The sequence below is a fragment of the Enhydra lutris genome, unplaced genomic scaffold (assembly GCF_002288905.1).
Source record: "Enhydra lutris kenyoni isolate GAN:26980312 unplaced genomic scaffold, ASM228890v2 scaffoldscaffold13, whole genome shotgun sequence".
Taxonomy (NCBI): Eukaryota; Metazoa; Chordata; class Mammalia; order Carnivora; family Mustelidae; genus Enhydra; species Enhydra lutris.
In genome coordinates this window covers 49,526,000-49,552,509 of record NW_019154097.1, presented here as the reverse complement: position 1 = coordinate 49,552,509, position 26,510 = coordinate 49,526,000, and the positions used below count along the sequence as shown (strand labels likewise).

The 26,510-nt window shown below is 39.6% G+C and overlaps 1 protein-coding gene across 1 annotated transcript in view; it reads left to right on the top strand.

Annotated features, from left to right (window-relative positions):
• LOC111145601 (cytochrome P450 3A12-like) overlaps positions 1-25,641 on the top strand; it is a 48,501-nt gene extending 22,860 nt beyond the window's left edge. Inside the window, exons 8-13 of the mRNA XM_022500609.1 lie at positions 14,014-14,141; positions 15,189-15,255; positions 19,093-19,253; positions 20,516-20,742; positions 23,884-24,046; positions 25,234-25,641. Coding sequence (XP_022356317.1) covers positions 14,014-14,141; positions 15,189-15,255; positions 19,093-19,253; positions 20,516-20,742; positions 23,884-24,046; positions 25,234-25,317 — 830 coding nt within the window. The 3' untranslated portion in view covers positions 25,318-25,641. The remainder of the gene's footprint in view (positions 1-14,013; positions 14,142-15,188; positions 15,256-19,092; positions 19,254-20,515; positions 20,743-23,883; positions 24,047-25,233) is intronic.
• Positions 25,642-26,510: the final 869 nt, after the last annotated feature.

Sequence of the window (26,510 nt, the reverse complement as noted above, 5' to 3'; positions counted from 1 at the left end):
ATTGGGGTACAGATGGCCCTTCTTTTCACTACATCTGTATCTTTGGGGTAAATACCCAGGAGTGCAATGGCAGGGTCATAAGGAAGTTCTATTTTTAATTTCTTGAGGAATCTTCACACTGTTCTCCAAAGAGGCTGCACCAATTTGCATTCCCACCAACAGTGTAAGAGGGTTCCCCTTTCTTCACATCCCCTCCAACACATGTTGTTTCCTATCTTGCTAATTTTGGCCATTCTAAATGGTGTAAGGTGATCTCTCAATGTGGTTTTAATTTGAATCTCCCTGATGGCTAGTGATGATGAACATTTTTTCATGTCTGATAGCCATTTCTATGTCTTCGTTGGAGAAGTGTCTGTTCATATCTTCTGCCCATTTTTTGATATGATTGTCTGTTTTGTGTGTGTTGAGTTTGAGGAGTTCTTTATAGATCCTGGATAACAACCTATTGTCTGCACTGTCCTTTGCAAATATCTTCTCCCATTCCGTGGGTTGCCTCTTTGTTTTGTTGACTGTTTCCTTTGCTGTGCAGAAGCTTTTGATTTTGATGAAGTCCCAAAAGTTCATTTTCGCTTTTGTTTCCTTTGCCTTTGGAGACATATTTTGAAAGAAGTTGCTGTGACTGATACACCTGTCTACCTTTTTGGTGATGGCCACATTAATGGTGTGAAGGGTGTCTTATTATGGTTTTGTTTTGCATTTTTCTAATGGCTAGTGGGGTTGAGCACATTTTTATATGCTTGTTGCTTATTTCATAACTTCTTTAGATAAATGTGTGTTCAAATTCTTGTCCATTTATAGTTTAGTCATTCATCTGTTTGTAAGAGTTCTCTGTATCTTTTAGATAAAAGTCCCTTATCAGATAGATGACTTGCAAATTTTCTCTCCCATTCTGTAGGTGTCTTTTCACTTTATGTTTTTTAATTTTATTATGTTATGTTAGTCACCATACAGTACATCATTAGTTTTTGGTGTAGTGTTTCATGGTTCATTTTATATTTTTATATAAATTAATATATATATATTTTATATTTTTATATATATTTTATGTATTTGTAGTGTTTCATGATTCATTTATATGTTTGCATATAACACTATGTTCTTTGTAGTATAGTTTTTAATTTTGATGATGTATAATGCATTTATTTTTCCTTTTATTTTCTGTGATTTTAGGTCATATTTAAGAATTTCTTGTAAGATCTGAGGTCATGTGACTTGTCCCTGCACCATTTATTGAAAAGACCATTTTATTTATTTCTTTATTTATTTAGAATCTCTTTTATTTTCTTTTTTTTATTTATTTCTTTTCAGTGTAACAGAATTCATTGTTTATGCACCACACCCAGTGCTCCGTGCAATTTGTGCCCTCCGTAATACCCACCACCTGGCTCCCCCAACCTCCCACCCCCCGCCCCTTCAAAACCCTCAGATTGTTTTAATTCCATTGAATGGTATTAGAAACTTTCTCAAAATTCAGTTGATCATAAATACATGGGTAAAATTTTGGACTCCAAATTTAATTTCACTGATCTCTATATCTCTCCTTGTGCTGGGACCACACAGTTTTTTTTTTTAGTATAAATAACTTAATTTTTAATTTTTTTTTTACTTTTGGCAGAGTTTATTCATTAGTATATTAAAGGTGTATATTTTTAAAAAAATTTATCTTAATTTCAGTGTTCCAAGATTCATTTTTGCACATTTATACATCACACACAGTGCTCCATGCAATATGTGCCTGCCTTAGTACCCACCACCAGGCTCACCTAATTCCCCACCCCTCCCCCCTCCAAAACCCTCAGTTGGTTTCTCAGAGTCTGCAGTTTCTCATCGTTCTTCTTCCCCTCCTATTTCCCCCAATTCACCTTTCCTTTCCTCTCCTAATGTCCTCTTGTTATTCCTTATGTTCCACAGTGAAACCATATGATAATTGACTTTCTCTGCTTGACTTAATTCACTCCATAGTCTCCTCCAGTCCCATCCATGTTTATACAAATAACTTTTTTTTCAGGGTTCAGTGATTCATGTTAAGTATAAACATCCAGTACCCATCATAACATGTGCCCTCCTCAATACCCATCACCCTATTAACCCCTCCCCCCAACCTGTCTCCCCTTTGAAACCCCCAGATTGTTTCTTGGAGCCCATAGTTTCTCATGGTTCTTCTCCCTCTCTAATTTCTACCCTTTTGGATTTCCCTCCCTTCCCCTATAGTCCTCTGTGCCATTGCTTATGTTCCACATATGAGTGAAACCATATGATAATTGTCTTTCTCTGTTTGACTTACTTCACTTAACACAATCCTCTCCAGTTCCATCCATGTTGATGCAAATGGGTATTCATTCTTTCTGATGGCTGAATAATATTCCATTGTGTATCTGTATTACATCTTCTTTATCCATTCATCTGTGGAAGGGCATCTTGGCTCCTTCCACAGTTTGGCTATTGTGGACATTGCTGGTATGAACATTGGTGTGCCTGTGGCCCTTCTTATCAGTACACCTGTATTTTGGGGGTAAATAACTAGGAGTGAAATTGTTGGGTTGTAGAGAGCTCTATTTTTTTTTTAAGAGTGCATGTTTAATTCAACTTGATTCATTTTATTTTATTTTATCTATTTTTAATGTCTTGAGGAACCTCTGTACTGTTTTCCAAAGTGGCCATGCCAGCTTACATCCCACCAACAGTGTAAGAGGGTTCCCCTCGCCAACATTTCTTGTTTCCTGCTTTGTCAATTTTTGCCATCCTAACTGGTGTAAGGTGGTATCTCAATGTAGTTTTGATTTTAATTTACCTAATGGCTAATGAACATTTTTCCACGTGTCTATTAGGCATTTGTATGTCTTCATTGGAGAAGTGTCTGTTCATATCTTGTGTCCATTTTTTGACATGATTATCTGTTTTTATGGGTGTTGAGTTTGAGAAGTTCTTTATAGACCTTGGATATCAGCCCTTTATCTGCAGTGTCATTTGCTAATATCCTTTCCTATTCCATGGCTTGCCTCTTTGTTTTGTTGACTGTTTCCTTTGCTGTGCAGAATCTTTTGATCTTGATGAAGTCCCAAAAGTTCATTTTCACTTTTGTTTCCTTTGCCTTTGGGACGTGTCTTGAAAGAAGTTGCTGTGGCTGATATTGAAGAGGTTACTGCCTATGTTCTCCTCTAGGATTTTGATGGATTCCTGTCTCATATTGAGATCTTTCATCCATTTTGAGTTTATCTTTGTGATGGTATAAGAGAATGTGGACCACACTGTCTTTTTTAAATTTTTAAAATTTTTTTATAAACATGTAATGTATTTTTATCCCCAGGGGTACAGGTCTGTGAATTGCCAGGTTTACACACTTCACAGCACTCACCATACCACATACCCTCCCCAATGTCCATAGCCCCACCCCCTTCTCCTGACTCCCCTCCCCCAAGCAACCCTCAGTTTGTTTTGTGAGATTAAGAGTCACTTATGTTTTGTCTCCCTCCTGATCCCATCTAGTTTCATTTATTCTTTTCCTAACCCCCACATTGCACCTCCACTTCCTCATATCAGGGAGATCATATGATAGTTGTCTATCTCCACTTGACTTATTTCACTAAGCATGATACCCTCTAGTTCCATCCATGTCATCGCAAATGGCAAGATTTCATTTCTTTTGATGGCTGCATAGTATTCCATTGTGTATATATACCACCTCTTTATCCATTCATCTGTTGATGGACATCTAGGTTCTTTCCATAGTTTGGCTATTGTGGACATTGCTGCTATAAACATTCGGGTGCATGTGCCCCTTCGGATCACTACGTTTGTATCTTTAGGGTAAATACCCAGTAGTGCAATTGCTGGGTCATAGGGTAGTTCTATTTTCAATTTTTTGAGAAACCTCTATGCTGTTTTCCAGAGTGGTTGCACCAGCTTGCATTCCCACCAACAGTGTAGGAGGGTTCCCCTTTCTCTGCATCCTGGCCAGCATCTGTCATTTCCAGACTTGTTAATTTTAGCCATTCTGACTGGTGTGATGTAGTATCTCATTGTGGTTTTGATTTGTATTTCCCTGATGCCAAGTGATGTGGAGCACTTTTTCATGTGTCTGTTGGCCATCTGGATGTCTTCTTTGCAGAAATGTCTGTTTATGTCCTCTGCACATTTCTTAATTGGATTATTCTTTGGGTGTTGAGTTTGCTAAGTCCTTTAGGGATTTTGAATACTAGCCCTTTATCTGATATGTTGTTTGCAAATATCTTCTCCCATTCTGTTAGTTGTCTTTTGGTTTTGTTAACTGTTTCCTTAGCTGTGCAGAAGCTTTTCGTCTTGATGAAGTCCCAGCAGTTCATTTTTTCCCATGCTTCCCTTGCCTTTGGCAATGTTCCTAGAAAGAAGTTGCTGCGGCTGAGGTCAAAGAGCTTGTTGCCTTTGTTCTCCTCAAGGATTTTGATGGATCCTTTTCTCACATTGAGGTCCTTCATCCATTTTGAGTCTATTTTCATGTGTGGTGTAAGGAAATGGTCCAATTTCATTTTTCTGCATGTGGCTGTCCAATTTTCCCAACACCATTTATTGATGAAGCTGTCTTTTTTCCACTGGACATTCTTTCCTGCTTTGTTGAAGATTAGTTGACCATAGAGTTGAGGGTCTATTTCTGGGCTCTCTATTCTGTTCCATTGATCTATGTGTCTGTTTTTGTGCCAGTACCATGCTGTCTTGATGATGACAGCTTTGTAATAGAGCTTGAAGTCTGGAATTGTGATGCCACCAACTTTGGCTTTCTCTTTCAATATTCCTTTGGCTATTCGAGGTCTTTTCTGGTTCCATATAAATTTTAGGATTATTTGTTCCATTTCTTTGAAAAAAAAATGGGTGGGATTTTGATAGGGATTGCATTAAGTGTGTAGATTGCTTTAGGTAGCATAGACATTTTCACAATATTTGTTCTTCCAATCCAGGAGCATGGAACATTTTTCCATTTCTTTATGTCTTCCTCAATTTCTTTCATGAGTACTTTGTAGTTTTCTGAGTATAGATTCTTAGCCTCTTTGGTTAGGTTTATTCCTAGGTATCTCATGTTGTTGGGTGCAAGTGTAAATGGGATTGACTCTTTAATTTCTCTTTCTTCTGTCTTGTTGTTGGTGTAGAGAAATGTAACTGATTTCTGTGCATTGATTTTATATCCTGACACTTTACTGAATTCCTGTACAAGTTCTAGCAGTTTTGGAGTGGAGTCTTTTGGGTTTTCCACATATAGTATCATATCATCTGCAAAGAGTGATAGTTTGACTTCTTCTTTGCCGATTTGGATGCCTTTAATTTCTTTTTGTTGTCTGATTACTGAGGCTAGGACTTCTAGTACTATGTTGAATAGCAGTGGTGATAATGGACATCCCTGCTATTTTCCTGTCCGTAGCGGAAAAACTTTCAGTTTTTCTCCATTGAGGATGATATTTGCAGTGGGTTTTTCATAGATGGCTTTAATAATATTGAGGTTTGTGCCCTCTATTTCTACACTTTGAAGAGTTTTAATCAGGAAGGGATGCTGTACTTTGTCAAATGCTTTTTCAGCATCTATTGAGAGTATCATATGGTTCTTGTTCTTTCTTTTGTTAATGTATTGTATCACATTGATTGATTTGTGGATGTTGAAACAACCTTGCAGCCCTGGAATAAATCTCACTTGCTCGTGGTGAATAATCCTTTTAATGTACTGTTGGATCCTATTGGCTAGTATTTTGGTGAGAATTTTTGCATCTGTGTTCGTCAAGGATATTGGTCTGTAATTCTCTTTTTTGATGGGATCCTTGTCTGGTTTTGGGATCAAGGTGATGCCGGCCTCATAAAATGAGTTTGGAAGTTTTTCTTCCATTTCTATGTCTTGGAACAGTTTCAGGAGAATAGGAATTAGTTCTTCTTTAAATGTTCGGTAGAATTCCCCTGGGAAGCCGTCTGTCCCTGGGCTTTTGTTTGTTTGGTGATTTTTTTTTTTATAAGTAGACAGAGAGGCAGGCAGAGACAGAGAGAGAGAGAGGGAAGCAGGCTCCCTGTCAAGCAGAGAGCCCGATGTTGGGCTCGATCCCAGGACCCTGAGATCATGACCTGAGCTGAAGGCAGCGGCTTAACCCACTGAGCCACCCAGGCGCCCCTGTTTGGTGATTTTTGATGACTGTTTCAATCTCCTTACTGGTTATGGGTCTGTTCAGGTTTTCTCTTTCGTTCTGGTTCAGTTGTGGTAGTTTATATGTCTCTAGGAATGCATCCATTTCTTCCAGATTGTCAAATTTGTTGGCGTAGAGTTGCTCATAGTATGTTCTTATAACTGTTTTCATTTCCTTGGTGTGGTTGTGATCTCTCCTCTTTCATTCATGATTTTATTTATTTGGGTCCTTTCTCTTTTCTTTTTGATAAGTCTGGCCAGGGGTTTGTCAATCTTATTAGTTCTTTCAAAGAACCAGCTCCTAGTTTCATTGATTTGTTCCATTGTTTTTTTAGTTTCTATTTCATTGATTTCTGCTTGATCTTTATGATTTCTCTTCTCCTGCTGGGTTTAGGGTTTCTTTGTTCTTTCTCCAGCTCCTTTAGGTGTAGGGTTAGGTTGTGTATTTGAGACCTTTCTTGTTTCTTGAGAAAGGCTTCTACCTCTATATATTTTCCTCTCAGGACTGCCTTTGTTGTGTCCCACAGATTCTGAACCATTGTGTTTTCATTATCATTTGTTTCCATTAATTTTTTCAATTCTTCTTTAATTTCCTGGTTGACCCATTCATTTTCTAGAAGGATGCTGTTTAGTCTCCATGTATTTGGGTTCTTTCCAAATTTCCTCTTGTGATTGAGGTCTAGCTTCAGAGCATTGTGGTCTGAAAATATGCAGGGAATGACCCCAATCTTTTGATACTGGTTAAGACCTGATTTATGACCCAGGATGTGGTCTAATCTGGAGAATGTTCCATGTGAACTAGAGAAGAATATATATTCTGTTGCTTTGGGATTGAATGTTCTGAATATATCTGTGATGTCCATCTGGTCCAGTGTGTCATTTAAGGCCTTGATTTCCTTGTTGATCTTTTGCTTGGATGATCTGTCCATTTCAGTGAGGGGAGTGTTAAAGTCCCCTACTATTATTGTATTATTGTCGATGTGTTTCTTTGATTTTGTTATTAATTGATTATATAGTTGGCTGCTCCCACGTTAGGGGCATAGATATTTAAAATAGTTAGGTCTTCTTGTTGGACAGACTCTTTGAGTATGATATAGTGTCCTTCATCTCTTATTATAGTCTTTGGCTTAAAATCTAATTGATCTGATATAAGAATTGCCACCCCAGCTTTCTTCTGATGTCCATTAGCATGGTAATTGTTTTCCACCCCCTCACTTTAAATCTGGAGATGTCTTTGGGTCTAAAATGAGTTTCTTGTAGGCAGCATATTGATGGGTTTTGTTTTTTTATCCATTCTGATACCCTGTGTCTTTTGATTGGGGCATTTAGCCCATTAACATTCAGGGTAACTATTGAGAGATATGAATTTAGTGCCATTGCATTGCTTGTAAGGTGACTGTTACTGTATATTGTCTCTGTTCCTTTCTGATCTACTACTTTTAGGGTCTCTCTTTGCTTAGAGGACCCCTTTCTATTTCCTGTAGAGCTGGTTTGGTGTTTGCAAATTCTTTCAGTTTTTATTTGTCCTGGAAGCTTTTTATCTCTCCTTCTATTTTCAGTGATAGCCTAGCTGGATATAGTATTCTTGGCTGCATGTTTTTCTCATTTAGTGCTCTGAATATATCATGCCAGCTCTTTCTGGCCTGCCAGGTCTCTGTGGATAGGTCCACTGCCAATCTAATGTTTTTACCCTTGTATGTTACAGACTTCTTTTCCCGGGCTGCTTTCAGGATTTTCTCTTTGTCGCTAAGACTTGTAAATTTTACTATCAGGTGATGAGGTGTGGACCTATTTTTATTGATTTTGAGGGGCATTCTTAGCATCTCCTGGATTTTGATGTTTGTTCCTTTTGCCATATTAGGGAAATTCTCCACAATAATTCTCTCCAATATACCTTTTGCTCCCCTCTCTCTTTCTTCTTCTTCTGGAATCCCAATTATTCTAATGTTGTGTCGTCTTATGGTGTCACTTATCTCTCAAATTCTATCCTCTTGGTTCAGTATTTGTTTGTCTCTCTTTTGCTCAGCTTCTTTATTCTCTGTCATTTGGTCTTCTATGTCACTAATTCTTTCTTCTGCCTCATTTATCATAGTAGTAAGAGCTTCCATTTTTGATTGCACCTCATTAATAGCTTTTTTGATTTAAACTTGGTTAGATTTTCATTCTTTTGTTTCTCCAGAAAGGACTTTTATCTCTCCAGAGAGGGTTTCTCTAATATCTTCCATGCCTTTTTCAAGCCTGGCTAGAACCTTGAGAATTGTCATTCTGAACTGTAGATCTGACATATTACCAATGTCTGTATTGATTAGGTCCCTAGGCTTCGGTACTGCCTCTTGTTCTTTTTTTTTGTGGTGAGTTTTTCCGCCTTGTCGTTTTGTCCAGATAAGAATATATGAAGGAGCAAATAAATACTAAAAGGGTGGCAAAGACCCCAGGAAAATGCGCTTTAACCAAATCAGAAGAGACCCCAAATCGTGGGGGGGGGAGAAAGGGGATAAAGAGAGGTTCAGAAAAAAAAATTAAAAAAGAAAACAAATAAAGAAAAAACATAAAAAAGAAAAAAATACATATATTAGACTGGTGACTAGAACAGGGTCATCCACTTAATTTTGGAAGTATTATGGTCTCTTAGAAGAAACTACCTCCCAAAATTTTAAAGAATGAAAAATGTATATAAGGGTAAACACAATTAAGGGATGGAATATGCCTATAAAGATGAAAAAAAATTTTTTTTAATTTCTAAAAAAGGAGTTGATAAAGTGAGTTGGTTGGGAGAATAAAGAAAAAGAAAGTGGAGAGAATTTGCCAGGCTGGAGACTAGAACAAGCCTGGAGCTAGATTTAGGGTATATTTGGATCTATTAGAAGAAGTTGTACCCCAAATTTTTTAGAAGAAGAAACCCAATATGTATACAAAAAATAAAGTTAAATACAATGGAAGATAAAATATGACTATAATAATGAAGGTTCAAAAGAGGTTATTATTATTATTTTTGAAAGGTATTGTTAAGATAAACTAGTTTAAAAATGTTTAAAAAGGAAAGGGTAAAAGTTAAAAAAAAATTAGCAGAAGAAAAAAAATTAAATTAAAAAAAATTAAATTAACTGCAAGACTAAAGAATCTGGGGAGAAAGCCATCAGTTCCATGCTTTGCTTTCTCCTCCTCTGGAATTCTGCTGCTCTCCTTGGTAAGTGGGATTTCTTGTTGATCTTCTAGGGGAGGGGCCTGTTGTAGTGATTCTCAAATGTCTTTGCCGGAGGCAGAAATGCACCACCCTTACCAGGAGCAAGGCTAAGTAATCCGTTGGGTTTGCTTCCATAGCTTTTGTTCCCTGAACACTTTCCGTAGAGTTCTGGAGGATGGGAATGAAAATGGCTGCCTCCCAATCTCCGGCCCATAGGAGCCGAGGGCTCAGGGCCCCACTCCTCAGTGCGCCCTCAGAGAAAAGTGCTCAATCACTCCCGTCTCCCTGGCCTCCAGCTGTGCTCCGAGGTCACCCAGTCTGTGACTGGTTCAAGGTAACCCCAAACGGAGAGCTCACTCCTTGGTTCCGTCTCTGTGGCCAGCTTCCCCTCTCTAATACCTGCGAACTCTGCAACACTCAGACACCCTTGATCCTTCTGTGACCCTGTGGGACCTGGGGCCACGCTGGCCCCGCGTGGGCTTCACCCCAATTTAGCCTCTGGAGCGATGTCTCTCAGTGGAGCAGATTTCTAAAAAGTCCTGATTTTGTGCTCCGTTGTTCCGCTGCTTGCCGGGAGCCAGCCCCTCCCTGCGCTGGACCACATTGTCTTGATCATTATAGCTTTGTCTAAGTTTTGAAACTGGAAGTTGGAGCTCTATAATTTTATTCTTTTTTTCTTTCAAGATTGTTTGGTCATTCTGGGTTCTTAAAATTCCATATGAATTTTATTTTATTTTATTTTTTATTTCTTTTCAGCGTAACAGTATTCATTGTTTTTGCATCGCACCCAGTGCTCCATGCAATCCGTGCCCTCTCCAATACCCACCACCTGGTTCCCCCAACCTCCCACCCCCCACCCCTTCAAAATCCTCAGATTGTTTTTCAGAGTCCATAGTCTCTCATGGTTCACCTCCCCTTCCAATTTCCCTCAACTCCCTTCTCCTCTCCATCTCCCCTTGTCCTCCATGAATTTTAAATTCAGTTTGTCAATTTTGACAAAGAAGCCAACTAGGATTCTGATAGGGAATGCATTAATCTCTAGATCAGCTTGAGGAGTTATTGCCATCTTGACAATATTAAATTCTAATTCATGGTCATTAGATATTTTCCATTTACATAGATCTTCTTTATTTATTTCAACAATATTTGTGGTTTTCAAAGTATAGCACTTCTTTCATTAAATCTGTCCCACATTCTGCAATTAAGCCATTTTGCTCTCAGTTTATATTTTTAGGGAGATATCAGTTAATATATTTCCTTGTTTAAAAAAAAAAGCTAGGGGCGCCTGGGTGGCTCAGTGGATTAAGCCGCTGCCTTTGGCTCAGGTCATGATCTCAGGGTCCTCAGATCAAGCCCCACATCTGCCTCAGCATCCCTGCTGAGCAGAGAGCCTGCTTCCCCCTCTCTCTCTGCCTGACTCTCTGCCTACTTGTGATCTCTCTCTCTGTCAAATAAATAAATAAAATCTTTAAAAAATAAAAAATAAATAAAAAATTAAAAAAGGCTATTCCTAAGTATTCAGCTCTTCTTGATGTTATTGTAAAGGAGTTATATTCCTAATTTCACTTTTGGATTTTTTATTGTAGTTTATGAAATACAATTGATTTTGTATGTTGATCTTGTATTCTGAAACCCTGCTAAACTGGTTTATTAGTTCCAATAGACTCCTATTGCATTCCTTCAGATTTTCTATGTACAACATTATGCTCTCTGATAATAGAGATGCTTTTACTTCTTTATTTCCTCTATGAATAACTTGTGTTTCCCCTTCCTCCCTCCCTCACTTCCTTCCTTCCTCCCTCACTCCCTCTTTCCCTCCCTCCATCCATCTTCCTTCCTCCCTCCCTCCCTCCCTTTCCTTTTCTTTCTTTCTTTCTTCTCTCTATCTCTCTCTCTCTCTTTTGCATATATTTCCTGGCTAAAACTTCTGGTACAATGTTGAATAGAAGGGTAATAGAGACATCCTCATTTTGTTTAATCTTATGGGTAAGTGTCCAGTCTGTATCCAATAAGTGTGGTGTTAGCTATGAGTTTTTCATAGATGCCCTTTATCGGATTGAGGACATTCCTTTCTTCTTCTAGTGTGTTGAGTATTCTTATTGCCAAATTGTGTTGGATTTTTGTTATATACTTTCTCTGGCTGTATTGAGATGACTGTGTGGTTTTTAAAAATTTTTGTCATGGGGCGCCTGGGTGGCTCAGTGGGTTAAGCCTCTACTTTCGGCTCAGGTTGTGATCTCAGGGTCCTGGGATCAAGCCCCGCATCAGGCTCTCTGCTCAGCAGGGAGCCTGCTTCCCCCCCCCCGCCCCGCCCCGGTCTCTCTGCCTGCCTCTCTGCCTACTTGTGATCTTTCTCTCTGTCAAATAAATAAATAAAATTAAAAAAAAATTTTTTTGGTCATTCTATTGTATTATATAACCTAGAATTGCTGGGATAAACCCCTCTTGGTTATGGTATATCCTTCTTTTGATATGTTGCTGGCTTCAGTTTGCTTGTATTTTGTTGAGAATTTGAGGATCCATGTATAAGATACATTGGTCTGTAGTTTTCTTGTTTTGTGATATCATTGTCTGGTTTTAGTATTAGCATAATACTGGTCAAGTAGAATGAGTTTGGAAGTGTTCCTACCTCTTCTATTTTTGGAAGAATTTGTGAAAAGTTGGTGTTGATTGCACTGTAAATATTTGCTAGACCTCACCTGAGAAATCACCTGAAACTCAGCTTCTTTTTTGTCAGCAGTTTCTTCACTACTAACTCAGTCATTTTATTTGTCTTTCAGATTGCCTCTGTGTGTGTGTGTGTGTGTGTGTGTGTGTGTGTGTGTGTGTGTTGATGTCACTTTCTAGTTTCTCTCTTTCTAGGAATTTTACCATTTTGTCTAGTTTATTGGCATTCTGTTGTTCATAGTATTCCTTATCATCCTTTTTAGTTTTGTAATGTCAGCAGTAATCTCCTCTTTCACTTCTGATGACAGTAATTGGAATCTCTTCTCCTTTTTCCTTGGTTGTCTAGCTAAAGGTCTTTTGAAAGAATCAGCTGCTTTGCTTTCTTTGAATTTTCTCTTGTTTTTTATTCTCTATTTCCTAAGTTTCTGCTCTTGTCTGTATTATGTGCTTCCTTCTGTTTGCTTTTGGTTTAGCGTGCTCATGTATTTTGGGCATTTTAAAAAATATTTTATTTTTAAATTTCTTTTCAGTGTACCAGAATTCATTGTTTATGCACCATACCCAGTGGTCCATACAATACGTGCCCTCCATAATACCCACCACCAGGCTCACCCAACTTCCCACCCCCCGCCCCTTCAAAACCCTCAGATTGTTTTTCAGAGTCCATAGTCTCTCATGGTTCGTCTCCCCCTCCAATTTCCCCCAACTCCCTTCACCTCTCCATCTCCCCATGTCCTCCGTGTTATTTCTTATGATCTACAAATAAGTGAAACCATAATACTTGACTCTCTCTGCTTGACTTATTTCACTCAGCATAATCTCTTCCAGTCCCGCCCATGTTGCTACAAAAGTTGGGTGTTCATCCTTTCTGATGGAGGCATAATACTCCATAGTGTATATGGAACACATCTTCCTTATCCATTCGTCCGTTGAAGGGCATCTTGGTTCTTTCTACAGTTTGGTGACTGTGGCCATTGCTGCTATAAACATTGGGGTACATAAAAAATGGGGTGCCTGGGTGGCTCAGTGGGTTAAGCCTCTGCCTTTGGCTCAGGTCATGATCTCAGGGTCCTGGGATTGAGCCCCACATGGGGCTTTCTGCTCAGCGGGGAGCCTGCTTCCGTTTCTCTCTGCCTGCTGCTCTGCCTACTTGTGATCTCTCTCCCTCTGTCAAATAAATAAATAATAATAAAAAAAACATTGGGGTACAGATGGTCCTTCTTTTCACTACATCTGTGTCTTTGGGGTAAATACACAGTAGTACAATTGCAGGGTCATAGGGAAGCTCTATTTTTAATTTCTTAAGGAAACTCCATGCGGTTTTCCAATGTGGCTGCACCAACTTACATTCCCACCAACAGTGTAAGAGGGTTCTTTGGCATGTTTTTGACAGAGTGTTGGGTCATATATTTGAAATCGTGGTTTTCTTTAAAGATAGGCATATATAATGAAAAGTTTCTTTCCAGACATTGCTTTTGCTACATCCCATGAGTTTTGGTATGTGGTTTCCTCATTTTTGTGTTCTCCAACTAATTCTAAAATGCCCTTTAGATTTCTTCTTCACTGACTGGCTGTATAAAAGTGTATCGTGTAATTTCCACAGATTCATGGGTTTTCCATGTTGGTTGTGTTTTTGTTTTCTAATTTTATTCTATTGTAGTTGAAGGTCATACCTATGTATTATTTCCATCCTGACACAATTTCATAAACAGTGTGATAAATCAAAGTAACATATTATGGTCTGGTGTTTCCAAATATGCTCTAGTCCAAAAATAAAAGTCTAAGAGATCCGGGAATGTAATCCCATTCCTTTGGATCTGACTGCTCTAGTGGTGGCCCATGTGTGTGACTTGCTCTGGCTCAGCCATTGGCTTGAAAGTTCAAGTAAAGTTCATAGAGGGATTAACTCCTGATATGAATGAATCCTGGTGTCTTTTAATCCTCATTTGGTAGATGAAATTATACATGCTCCAATGAAATTTTGCATTTTCATTGATATTTCCATTGTTGTTGTTGTTTTTTCTTATAGTACTGTTTCCATTCCTTAGCCCCGTTTTTGAAATGTTAAATATCTCACTATTTCCAAAAAGCGTTACTGATTTTTTCAAGAAATCTATAAAGAGAATGAAAGAAAGTCGCCTCAAAGATAAACAAAAGGTAAATCCAATGGTGGTTACATGTACATATTCAACTTTGATCTTTTATTGAGCTGTATGCATCTGATGTGCACACTACTAAGTATGTTTTTATGGTAAATAGAGAACTCTAGAGTTTAGGGCAAGAGATTTCTAACATTTTAGAGAGAATGAAGAAGGTAGAGGTCAGGAGAAGCAATAAGATGAGTCAGTTGAGGTTTAAAATTCAAGAATAAGCATGCCAATGAGTATGACACTGCATCAGTTTGGTGAGAGAAAAACTACCACTTCCCTTCAATAAATGGTCAAAACACAAAAATTACTGTGTAAAATCATTTTCCTGGTAGTATAATTTTGCCATATCTTATAATGGCAAAGAATCCCTTCAATTCCAAGTCTCTTTTCTTACACATTCTCCAGTGGAAGTTCTCCCCAGGCACCTGCTTATGTTAAATTTGAGACTGTCATAGTCTGGAGTGAGCAGGTGTCTTCTTTGGGCACTGAGGCTGCAAGCTGGCCAAACAGGCTTTGCCTTCCCGAGGCCTGGTGGCCAGCACTAGGATGTGTGCGGGACAGGGAGACAGGACTAGTACCCTAGGATGTCTCTGAAGTTTGTGCAGAGTTCTGGGATGGTGGAGCATTGGAAGATGCTGATACAGAAGCTTCCTGTGGACTCTGCAGAGGCCAGGGGATTGGTATTTATGGCCATTCATTAACAATCGAGGCTGAAAAAACAAAAGGACTAAAATCAGATACTTTCTCCTGAGCTAGTAGGTGTGATAGGAGACGGAGCAGGCAACTCTTGGGCCAGGAAGCTGTGTTTAAAAGCCAGAGAAGCTGAGGAACAGAGAAAGCAAGAACCAAAAAGCAGTGGGACATAAGGCTGGATTCCTGTCAGGGAAATATCATGCTCTCCAAGATTTCTTGCTGGACATTTTTGTTCACTGATGTCTCTGACAACATTAGTTAAATTTCTGGGTGTAAAGGCATCATATACTCAGGAAAGAAGTTAGTATTTCTGGCTTCACAAGTGAGTTTTTGTCACTGAAATGTCTCTTTCTGTGTCCAGCACCGAGTGGACTTTCTTCAGCTGATGATTAACTCCCAGAATTCCAAAGAAATGGACACCCATAAAGGTAAGCCAGGAGAGCTTCAGAGGGCTCTTGATGGGGCAGCTCAGAGACAGGAGATGGTTCTCAGATACAGAGGAAGATTTTTAGCCGATGGAATATCAGAAAATCGAAGGAAGACACATGTTCAGATACAAATGGGATCCCGAGCATTTTCCAGAAGAATACAGCCACAATTTGTTCAAAGCTTAAAGGACAATGATAGACAAAGCTCTCAGTGGTCTGCCACATGGGGGCTTGTTTGCAATGGCAATCCTCCAGCCTAATCCAGGCCCACTGAATCAGAACCTCTGCCTGGAAATTCACATCAAGGTTTCATCACATCATGAGGCACCTGGCTGTAGTATTGGTGACCTTCACTTGGAACACTTGGTTAAACTTGTGTTCACTGGCTTAATCTCCTGCAAGTTTTTCTTTTCCTTTTGTAATTAAGAAGTAACTGGTGCAGGACGCCTTTGTGACTGTGTACATATAGTGTTTCTCTTTAAGCCATCATCTACTACTTTTATCATCCATGGATGGTATTTGACTAAAACCATTATTACTATGATGGTTGCAAATGATGACTTTCTACTTCCACCATTGTTTCTACATTAGGAGTTATAGTCCATTGTTAGGGTCAGCTTTCCATTCACCATCATAATTGTATTTGTTTATTTATTTTTTATTTTTATTTTTTATTATGCCCAGTTAGCATAGAGTATATCATGAGTTTTTATGCCGTGTTCAACAATTCACTAGTTGCATATAACATCCAATATTCTGTATTTGTCTCTTTATATATGTCAGTATGATCTCATATATTACTAACTTAGTCTCATATCATTTTTTATTTGGATTGTTAATTTTCTCAGATTTGTCCTCTGTAAACACTTTCATTTGGGCTCCTGTGTCCTTTTTTTTTTTTCTTTCAACTTCTTTTTTATGTATCCAATAGACTTTATTTATTTAAAGATTTTATTATTTATTTGTTAAAGAGAGCAAGAGAGAGAAAACACAGGAGAGGGAGCAGCAGACAGAAAGAGAAACAAGCTCCATGCAGAGCAAGGAGACTGATACAAAACTTGATCCCAGGACCCTGGGATCATGACCTGAGCTGAAGGCGGAAGCTTAACCGACTGAGCCACACAGCTGTCTCAATAGACTTTATTTTTTATAGCAGTTTTAGATTCACTGCAAAACTGAGTGAAAGACACAGTGATTTATCCCATATACCCCCTGCCCCACTTACATGCAGCAACCCCCTCTATCAAAATCCCCCACAATGTGGTAATTTTGTTATAGACAATGTCCCTATAGTGACACGTTATTATTACCCTAAATCCATAGTTTACATTACAGTTCACCCTAGGTGTTGTATATGTTATGGGTTCAGACCTATGTATAGTGATGTATATCCACCACTATGGCACACAGAGTATTCTGTATCCTTTTGCCATATTATTTCCTGAGCATTTCCTTGCATTCTGGTGTGAGACATTCCACTGTTTCCCGTGATGATCCCTTGGAATGAGCCATTTTCTCCAAGAAGCTCTGTTTCCTTTTAGTGAGAATGGTATTTAGAAACCAGAATCTGGGATCTAGGAGTGCTTGTTGCTATGAGGGTGTCTTTGCTTCTATTTCCTCTCAGTAGGTCGAGCCCAGAATGTCAACTATATTTACATAGGACTAATCAACATAAATATTTCTATATCAATAACCAGTGATCTAATTGTGGTCTTTGCATCTGAAAGAAAAAAGGGGGTTTGATTTATAGTTATTTTTGTGACAGAAATATTCCCATTGTGGTTAATTTTAAGCCATGTTATGGTTTGACAACCACCTCACAAAATTCTTGAATATATATAACAGCTTATTCTAGAGAAAAAATGATTAGCTTACTTTACCACACCACTAATATCTGTATTTCTGTATCTATTATGATGTCTACTTCTATGCTTTTAAAAAATTTTAAAAAATATTTTCTTTATGGGACGCCTGGGTGGCTCAGTTGGTTAAGCAGCTGCCTTTGGCTCAGGTCATGATCCCGCCGTCCTGGGATCGAGTCCCACATCGGGCTCCTTGCTTGGCGGGGAGCCTGCTTCTCCCTCTGCCTCTGCCTGCCATTCTGTCTGCCTGTGCTCGCTCTCTCTCCCTCTCTCTCTGACAAATAAATAAAATCTTAAAAAAATATATTTTCTTTATTTATTTGACAGAGAGAGAAAGAGATGGTGAGAGAGGGAACACAAGCAGGTGGAGGGGGAGAGGGAGAGGGAGAAACAGACTTCCCACAAAGCAGGGAACCTGATGTGGGGCTCGATCCCAGGACTCTGGGATCATGATCTCACCCTGGGGCAGACTGAGCCTCCCATGTGTTCCTATATCATTCTATTCTCTCTCTCTCTCTCTAGTTCTACTACATTCTATGATAAAGGAAATATTCAATATATGCTTGTTTCTGTACAGAACTACTACACACATGTGGTTATTAAGAACTTGACATGTGGCTAGTATCACTGAATATCTGAATCTTATATTGTATTTAATATAACTAAGTAAAACTTAAATATAAATAGCCACATCTGGCAAGTAGCTATCTTACTGGACAGCAGAGCCCTAAGCTTTGATTATCATGGGGCTCATGGCAATCATGGAAAAACTTTGATTGTTGAATTTATCCACAGCAGCATCACAGAAAGTATGACTGTCATATTACAACTCTACAGACCTTTCTTAGACTTTTTGTATTGTTTTTAGTTGTGACTTACATGTTGGTGGCAGGTACCATGTTCATTTAAGTGTTCTAAGTATCCAAATGTCCTGACAAAGTTCTGATGAAAGAAATTAGAGCATGACCATGGTGAGTTTCTGCCAAGAGAAAAGTCAAAGGACATGCCAACTTATATTCAGAGTGGGGCCATTCACTAAGGAAGGTGACATTTAGGTTATGATTGAATAGGCATTGCTAACGCCATTCACTGGATTCAGTTTGTCTGTTTCTCGCTAGCTAGTACCCTCTATTGACACCTTCTTTCTTCTGCTCCTTTAATGGCATGAATTATCCTAGTTTAGTCACCACTCTTCTCACTTTGTCTGTGTCGTAGTTTCTGTACATACTGGAGGTTGTCCACTTGAGAAGTAGTGTGCCAGGTCTTCTATTAGCTGAGACCTTGGAAAGGTATAAGCTGTGCTTCTCAAGATAGGTTGTGCATGCAGATCACCACATCTCATGAAAGGTCAGATTTTGATTCGATTGTTCTAGGGTGATGTTTGAGAGTCTGCATTTCTAATAAGCTCCCAGATGCTGCAGATCCCACATTTGGGGCAGCAAGATTTATCTGTAGCCCAGTCGTATTCTTTAAAGTTCCCACAAATATGTTTAGGTAAAAGATCATTCATTTTTCCTAACAATTAAGCCTTAGCATTGCAAACTCTCTAAAGAAATTTATTTTCTGTTTTAGCGGAAAGGATTTAAATTTTCCTGGGAGAGATACTATCCCATGTGACTTAGGACTGAAGTCCTGTTAAGATTCTCCAAAGGACATCCTGATAACTCTATGTACATTAGATGAAATGCCATTTCCTGAAATCACCTATCTGTGTTGGTGGGGAAGGTGGCATGAGCTGGAATGGATGGTCAAGACCATGAGAATAGGCCATGGGAATAACCAGGTCAAGACAACTTCTGGCTTTTCTGACTCTGTAAGATAGACATCAGAGTGCAAACCACTGTGAGTTTGATTCTGGATTGCTTTTAAATTTTCCTCCAAAGGAAATGTGAGTTTCAAATAGATTTCTCATCATCTAAAATGTGGTATTTTATATTCATTTGTTTTGGCTCAAATGTCTCTCTTCTCCTTTTAGCTCTGTCTGATCTGGAACTCATGGCCCAGTCTATTATCTTTATTTTTGCTGGCTACGAGACCACTAGCACGTCTCTTTCCTTCCTTGTGTATGAACTGGCCACTCACCCTGATGTCCAGCAGAAACTGCAGGAGGAGATTGATGCGACTTTCCCCAAGAAGGTGAGTGGGTCCTACTGAGGAGGGAGTCAGAATAGGCTTGGTTATATCACAGTAACAGATTAGCTCTCAAATCGATTGGGTTTTCATAAAAAGGTTTACTTCTAACTCACGTTTGCATGTCCAGCATGGGGGTGAGTCTCTGCTTCATATAGTTGTTTGGTGGTACTGGGGAAAGAGGCTCCACTTTCTTATACCTGTATTATCTGGACCTTGGGGACTAATTGTTGGCTGGGAACAAGGAATTAAACAGAGCTGCCTAAACAGGAGCTCCCAGCTTATGAAGAGACCTGGGCTCAGGGCTGGAGTGGCTTATTGGGCAAAGAGTGAAGCCCCAGACCAACAACGAGGAGACCTTTCCAGCAACAGAGGGTGGGGCTGAGATCTGATCCCCTTCACAATATTCCCTAGAACTGAAATTGTGTTCCCTCAGTTGGTGGCATCCAGTCCTACCCCTCTCTTGCCCTATTTGTGTTGAAAGGAACTAGTGTCTCCCCCAATTATGGTTTTTATGTAATATAGTGTTTCTCTCTCAATACTGTAAATATAATTGAAAAGATAGGAAGCAGTATATTTCCACTAGAAGAGTTTATGTGGAAGAGGAGATATTTTCTGTTGTATGTTCTTCTTCTGTGGTGTGGACATGTGACCTCTGTTTTGAAAGGAAATGGTGACTTCAGCATATTTCACTGACGACTAAGGGTCATAGGGAGAAATAAAAAAAGATAAAAACAGAGAGGGAGACAAACTATAACTCTTAAGCATAGGAAACAAACTGGGGGTTTCTGGAAGGGAGAGGTTGGGAGGATGGGGTAATTGGGTGATGGGCATTAAGGGGGCACCTGATGTAATGAGCACTGAGTGTTATATGCAAGTAATGAATTATTAAATTCTACACGTGAAACTCATAATACACTATATGTTAACTAAATTGAACTTAAATAAAAAACTAAAAAAAAAACCATTAAGTGTCACAGTCTTAGTCTCTTTTGTTCACACGAGGAAGAAAAATCACTACCTAGGAAGGATTTCAGACCCTGTTTAGGGGATTGTCCCAGCCATCTCCCCTCATCATTACTATTGTACACGTGTCAGTGGGCCACTGAGCAGATCAAAGGACATGGTAGATATTAAAACGACCATAAATGCCCTTTACCAAAATTCATGATTTTTAGGTGTTCCTAACACTTTAGTAGTAGTGTATAGAGTGAGTTGAATGTTGATTCCAAATCTCAATGTAACAAAATCTGTTTCTTTCCTTCCAGGCACCACCTACTTATGATGGCCTTGTACAGATGGAGTATCTGGACATGGTGTTGAATGAAACTCTGAGATTATACCCAATCGGTGGTAGACTTGAGAGGGTCTGTAAGAAAGATGTGGAAATCAGTGGTGTGTTTATTCCCAAAGGGACAGTGGTGATGGTGCCAGTGTTTACTCTTCACCGAGACCAGGATCTCTGGCCAGAGCCCGAGGAGTTCCGTCCTGAAAGGTACAGGAAACTTGGAATGGGGAACCCATCCTCATATTGGAGGATATTCTGGTATTTCCTTCATATAGAGACAAGCATATGGTTGTGCAATTATTTATTTGTACATCTTTTCATTTTTAGAAGTATTTTTTATTACAAGATGATCATTGTCAAAATTTTGCAAACTCTAGTTGGGAAAAAAGAAGATTAATGTCATTACCAGTCACATACATCATTATTAATCATATGATATATGTCCTTGTGGATATTTTTCTATGCATACAGATTAATAAAAGGATGGCATATTATATATATATATATTTATATATATAAATTAATAAAATAATTTTTTTAAATTTAAATTTTTTTTTTTAGTGTTCCAAGATTCATTGTTTATGCACCACATCCAGTGCTCCATGCAATACGTGCTCTCCTTGATACCCACTGCCAGCTCACCTAAGCCCCCACCCCAGTCCCCTCCAAAACTCTGTTTGTTTCTCAGAGTCCACAGTCTCTCATGGTTCATCTCCCCCTCAGATTTTCCCAATTCACTTTTCCTTTCCTTTTCCTAATGTCCTCCATGTTATTCCTTATGCTCCACAAGTAAGTGAAACCATGTAACTGACTTTCTCTCCTTGACTTATTTCACTCAGCATAACCTCCTCCAGTCCCATCCATGTTGATACAAGAGTTGGGTATTCATCTTTTCTGATGGAGCCATAATATTCCATTGTATATAAGGACCATATCTTCGTAAAGAAGATATGGTCCTTATATACAATGGCATTACATATTTTTTGAGCTACTTACTTGACATAACAGTAAGCTATAAACAACATGCCATATTTGTGTTTGTGATTATGCATATACCATAATATACATTACTGTTATCCTTTTTAAGACAATGGGACTTTTTGGGGTGCCTGAGTGGCTCAGTGGGTTAAGCCTTTGCCTTTGGCTTGGGTCATGGTCCCAGGGTCCTGGGATCAAGCCCCACATCAGGCTCTCTGCTCATCGGGGAACCTGCTTCCTCCTCTCCCTCTCTCTGCCTGCCTCTCCACCTCTTGTGATCTCTGTCAAATAAAAAAATAAAAAAAATCTTAAAAAAAAAAGACAATGGGACTTTTTTTCCTTTAAGTTTTTCTGCTTCCTCTAGCTGTCTAAATTTACTCCTCACATTCTCACATTCCATATTTGCAACCCTGGGCCACCATTTCTGCTAGCTGTAGGGTGAGAGCAGTGGCTGTGGAGCTGAGCGTTCACGTCCTGACAGGAGGAACAGCCTCAGGAGGACATAGACACACAGGCCTGTGCTGTCTGTGGCTGCAGTCCTGTGCCAGCTCCCACCCTGTTCAGTATCTAGGGTTCATCCAGAGCAAGCTTATCTGTTCTCTAGCTGTCTGAGACATCCTCCTTGGAGGGATCTTGAGCTTTCTCTTCTGATGATTCAGAGCAGTTTGGCTTTGGGTGCAGCTTGAATTCTGCTACAGTTTGTGTTTTCCTGTTTTTTGTATTGGTGAGCAAAATTTGGATGAACATTTTAGGGATCTAGACATTTAGACCCTGTCCTTAAGCTCCCTGATGGTATGCCCTTGTCCTGTTGCATGGCATTCCTAGTGCTAGCAATGCATCCACATATAGTACTTGCTGAAAGATCTCATTATGACCAAGTCATCTGTTTTCTGTACCAGGAGACCTGATGGCTCTCAGAAGCTCAGCAGTTCCCTCTCCTGTAGTTTCTCTAATGGAAACCAGAGAGCACTCCTGGTACTCGTCTGTGATTGATTCAGTCACGAGAGGAAGTGCTTATCTGTGTGTGTCAGGGACTGTGCCAGGCAGTATGCAATCCACGTATTAAAAATGCGTATTATGGATAATTTTATTAAAGATTTTATTTATTTGATGGGCACCTGAGTGGCTCAGTTGTTAAGTGGCTGCTTTCGGCTGGGGATATGATCTCGGGTCCTGGGATCAAGCATCACGTCAGGCTCCCTACTCAGCAAGAGGCTGGCTTCTCCCTCTCCCGCTCCTCGTGCTTGTGTTCCCTTGCTCACTCTGTCTCTCTCTCTGTCCAATAAATAAATAAAATCTTTTTAAAAAAGATTTTATTTATTTGCATGAGAGAGAGGGAGAAAGAGCACAAGTGGGTGAAGGGGCAGAGGGAGAGGGAGAAGCAGGCTCTAGACTGAGCAGGGAGCCCAACATGGGGCTTGATCCCAGGACCCTGGGATTATGACCTGAGCTGAAAGCAGATGGTTAACCAACTGACCCACCCAGGTGCCCCTATTGTGGAGAATTTTTGACACATGTACAAGCATATTGTATAGACACAAGCCTATGAAATACTTTACATGAATCTATCTGTGCCCATCACCTGCCCAACAAACACCAACCCATATCAGCTGCCCCATCCATGCACTGTTATAATTCCTTATCTGTTTTCTGTATTACATTAAAGCACATCATCAGTAAACATTCTAGTATTTTCTCTATAATATAGTGAGTTTTAAATAGTACCTCACCACAATGCCATTATCACTTTTCATTGACATAAATATGGAGGAATGAATTGTGAATAAATTGCAGTTCTAACCTTTAAGGAATTTATAGCTTTGTGGGACATGTAGAAAAAACCTCAGTAATTAGAGTGATTATTCATAATTGTGAGCATGATTATAGTGGAGTCGTATCACATGCCTATGTAAATCATCTGAAAATCAGTTGGGGTTGTCCTAGCAGGAGGGTAAGGAGGTAAAGGGAAATAATAACAATGTATGTCATGGGAGGCATTTGTCCTGCTTCCTTTTTCCATGGATATAAGACCAACGTCAGTCAGTATAGGCAAGATCCTACATTTCCTTCAATCAGGCTCATTTCTTGACTTTCAGAGGGTGAACATCTCACCACCTTGAATATAATTCGAGTGTTTAAGATAAATATTTGCAAAAGCATTCATCCCATCTCTTCAACAAGACTGAATGCCCCCATAGGGGAAGAGGTATCCAATGACTTGTAGCAATGACCACAGCAGAGTAACATAGAAGGACTTCTGTAACCAGCCCATCAAATTTCCTATGTATCCCTGGTTCAGAACCCCAAATATGTAGCTCTTGTGGTTTTTAAGCTTCCCTAACTTGTTTCCAACTTGTGTTGTGGAATCAGGTTCAGTAAGAAGAACAAGGACAGCATAAATCCTTATACATACCTGCCCTTTGGAACTGGACCACGAAACTGCCTTGGGATGAGGTTTGCGATCATGAACATGAAACTCGCCCTTGTCAGAGTCCTGCAGAACTTCTCCTTCAAACCTTGTAAAGAAACACAGGTCAGAGAGAGCACTTTCTGTAAAAAGAATGTTTTATTGTATTTTTTTAAACTAAGGGATATGGAATAGAGCTGTGTGTGTGTGTGTGTGTGTGTGTGTGTGTGTGTGTGTATGTGTTTGTGTGTGGACTCATTTATGCCCAGTAATTTGTTCTGTCATCCAGAGAATCTATTTGAAGCCATCTGTGACATTCAAGGGCCCTTCAGTTCCTGAGTGCCATATCTGTGGTTTATGACCACCCAACCATAAGGGTCACATGGTCAGTACAGTTCATGTGACATCATTATACCCGGACTGATGACCTTGAGCAGTATTTTAAGTTTCTTTTAAGTCCCTGGAAAGGAAGGAACCAAGTTGTGCACAGTCATGACCTTCAGTGATAGTCATGATGTGACTTCTGAATGATGCTCTTCTCCACCACAACTTACAGACACTCTGGTGACCGAAGTTCTCAAACACTCATTGTACATGGGAATCAGTGGGATTGTGAAAAATCCTGATACCCAGGTCATCTCAGAAACTCTAATCTAATTCACCCAGAGTGTGGCTTTAAAGGTACCCTCGTGATTCTCAAAGGCAAGCAAGGTTGAGAATCTGGTGTGAAGCATGTCTGCCTGATGTGAAGGACTCCCAGGGACCAGGCCATCCTGGGTACATGGCTCCACCTTTCTGCAAGCCTGGCTCCTGTCAGGCTGTGCTTCCTTCCCATCCCAATCTGTCATCATGAATGGTTGTTTCCACGAGAGAGGTGACAGGGTGTTTAGCAGTGTGGATGTCCATACAACAAAATGTGTAATAAACACTCAGGAGTCAACATATAGAAAATTAACTCTGGCACTTTTCAGTATTGTTGCCACAATGGCTAAGAATCTATTTTAAATGTTAAACACTCATTCTGTTCCCTTAAAATTAAAATAAAAGAACACCAGCTAAGATGTATGTGCCTGCAGCCTGGTACAGAGTAAGTAATAATAGATCATCTGTTGAATAAGTGATGGAAGAATGCTTTCATGCTCCAGTCTTGACAGCTTATGGAGTAATTTTAAAAAATCAGAGATAGATTAATCTAATAATGGTATTTATATGTTTGTAATGCATTATTGTCCTTCATGTATCTTGCCTTCTTTGCTTATGTTGTTGGCAGGGTTTCATTTGTTGGTTCTCATATGCTTATTTAACTATTGCAGATCCCCATGAAATTAAACGTTCAAGGGTTAATTCAACCAGAAAAACCCATTGTTCTCAAGGCTGAGTTAAGAGATGGAGTGTAAGTGGAGCCTGACTTCCCCTATGGACCTCCCCTTTGTTCTCCAAGAAGCTGTATCCCAGATCACCAGAGACCTCAATTTCCTTTGTGAGTAGAACCCAAAAGTGAAGATGGCCTGCAGGTACTGCCTGTGACAGATGACTAGGGCTTCAATACATTCACTTAGCTTTTTTGGTGTCTGTGTGGAGCATTCTGTATTGTGGAGAGTGAAGGAGGTGCCCAATAAGTGCCAGTGATGTAGACTCAGCCTGTCCGGTTCACACAAACTACCCCCAGTTAGTACCATCTGTTCCCCTGATCAAGAATAAAAATTTCTCAACAATTTTATCAACCTACTTTAATGAAAATGAGAATTATTGTCATGACTATGGGAGTGATATTTCTATCACATGTCTTATTTTGAATATGCTACATTAAATATCACACTGATCAACATCACTTTACAAAACTCTGAGCTGATGGTTTTGTGCACATTAAAAGGGAATCTGTAGAATGATGAGTGAGAGCCAGTGACTGAATGTTTTGACCATCGCAGTTGCTGGGTGGGAGGAGCTCATTCAGAACTCCAAGGTGATATATTAAGATAAGTGAGAGTAAATCCACTGTGACTTTGCCCATTGGTCAGAAAGTCTATTCACAATTGAATTCTACAGGTTTTGGAGCACATGTTTTTTCTAACTCTCAATTGAGGCACTTAGTATTATATGATTAGTTTTCATTTCATCTGCCCTGATATTCTGGTACACAGAGGACATGCTTTCTCTTTGTGTTCTAGCCTCAGCTCCCAACTGTCCTGACAGAATGAACGTTGAATCAGATGTGGTTGATTGGCCGGTTGACTTGGCAGGAAGGCTAAAAGCATTTGTCCATTTCAGTTGCTATGAGGAGCTGCATAGAATTCTTCCTATTTCCCCCTTCTCCTCCCCTCCAGCCCCTTCTATCTCCTCTCCTGGCCTCTTCTTTTGCCTTTCCTTTCCAGATAATTTAGTCCTAATGCCATCGGTGGGGCACAGCCAGGTGGGCAGCTCCACACAGGGGGTCAAGGGCAGAGAAGAGAGTCACAGTGACTCTAAGTTAGTGACTGAGTGGGGTGGGGAGGGTGTACACATGGAAAATCAGGCTGGCATGGGTGTGGGAGCCCAAGCTAGATGAGAAGGGTGCCCACACAGAGGGTTGGTCTGAAGGAGCCCTCGGAGC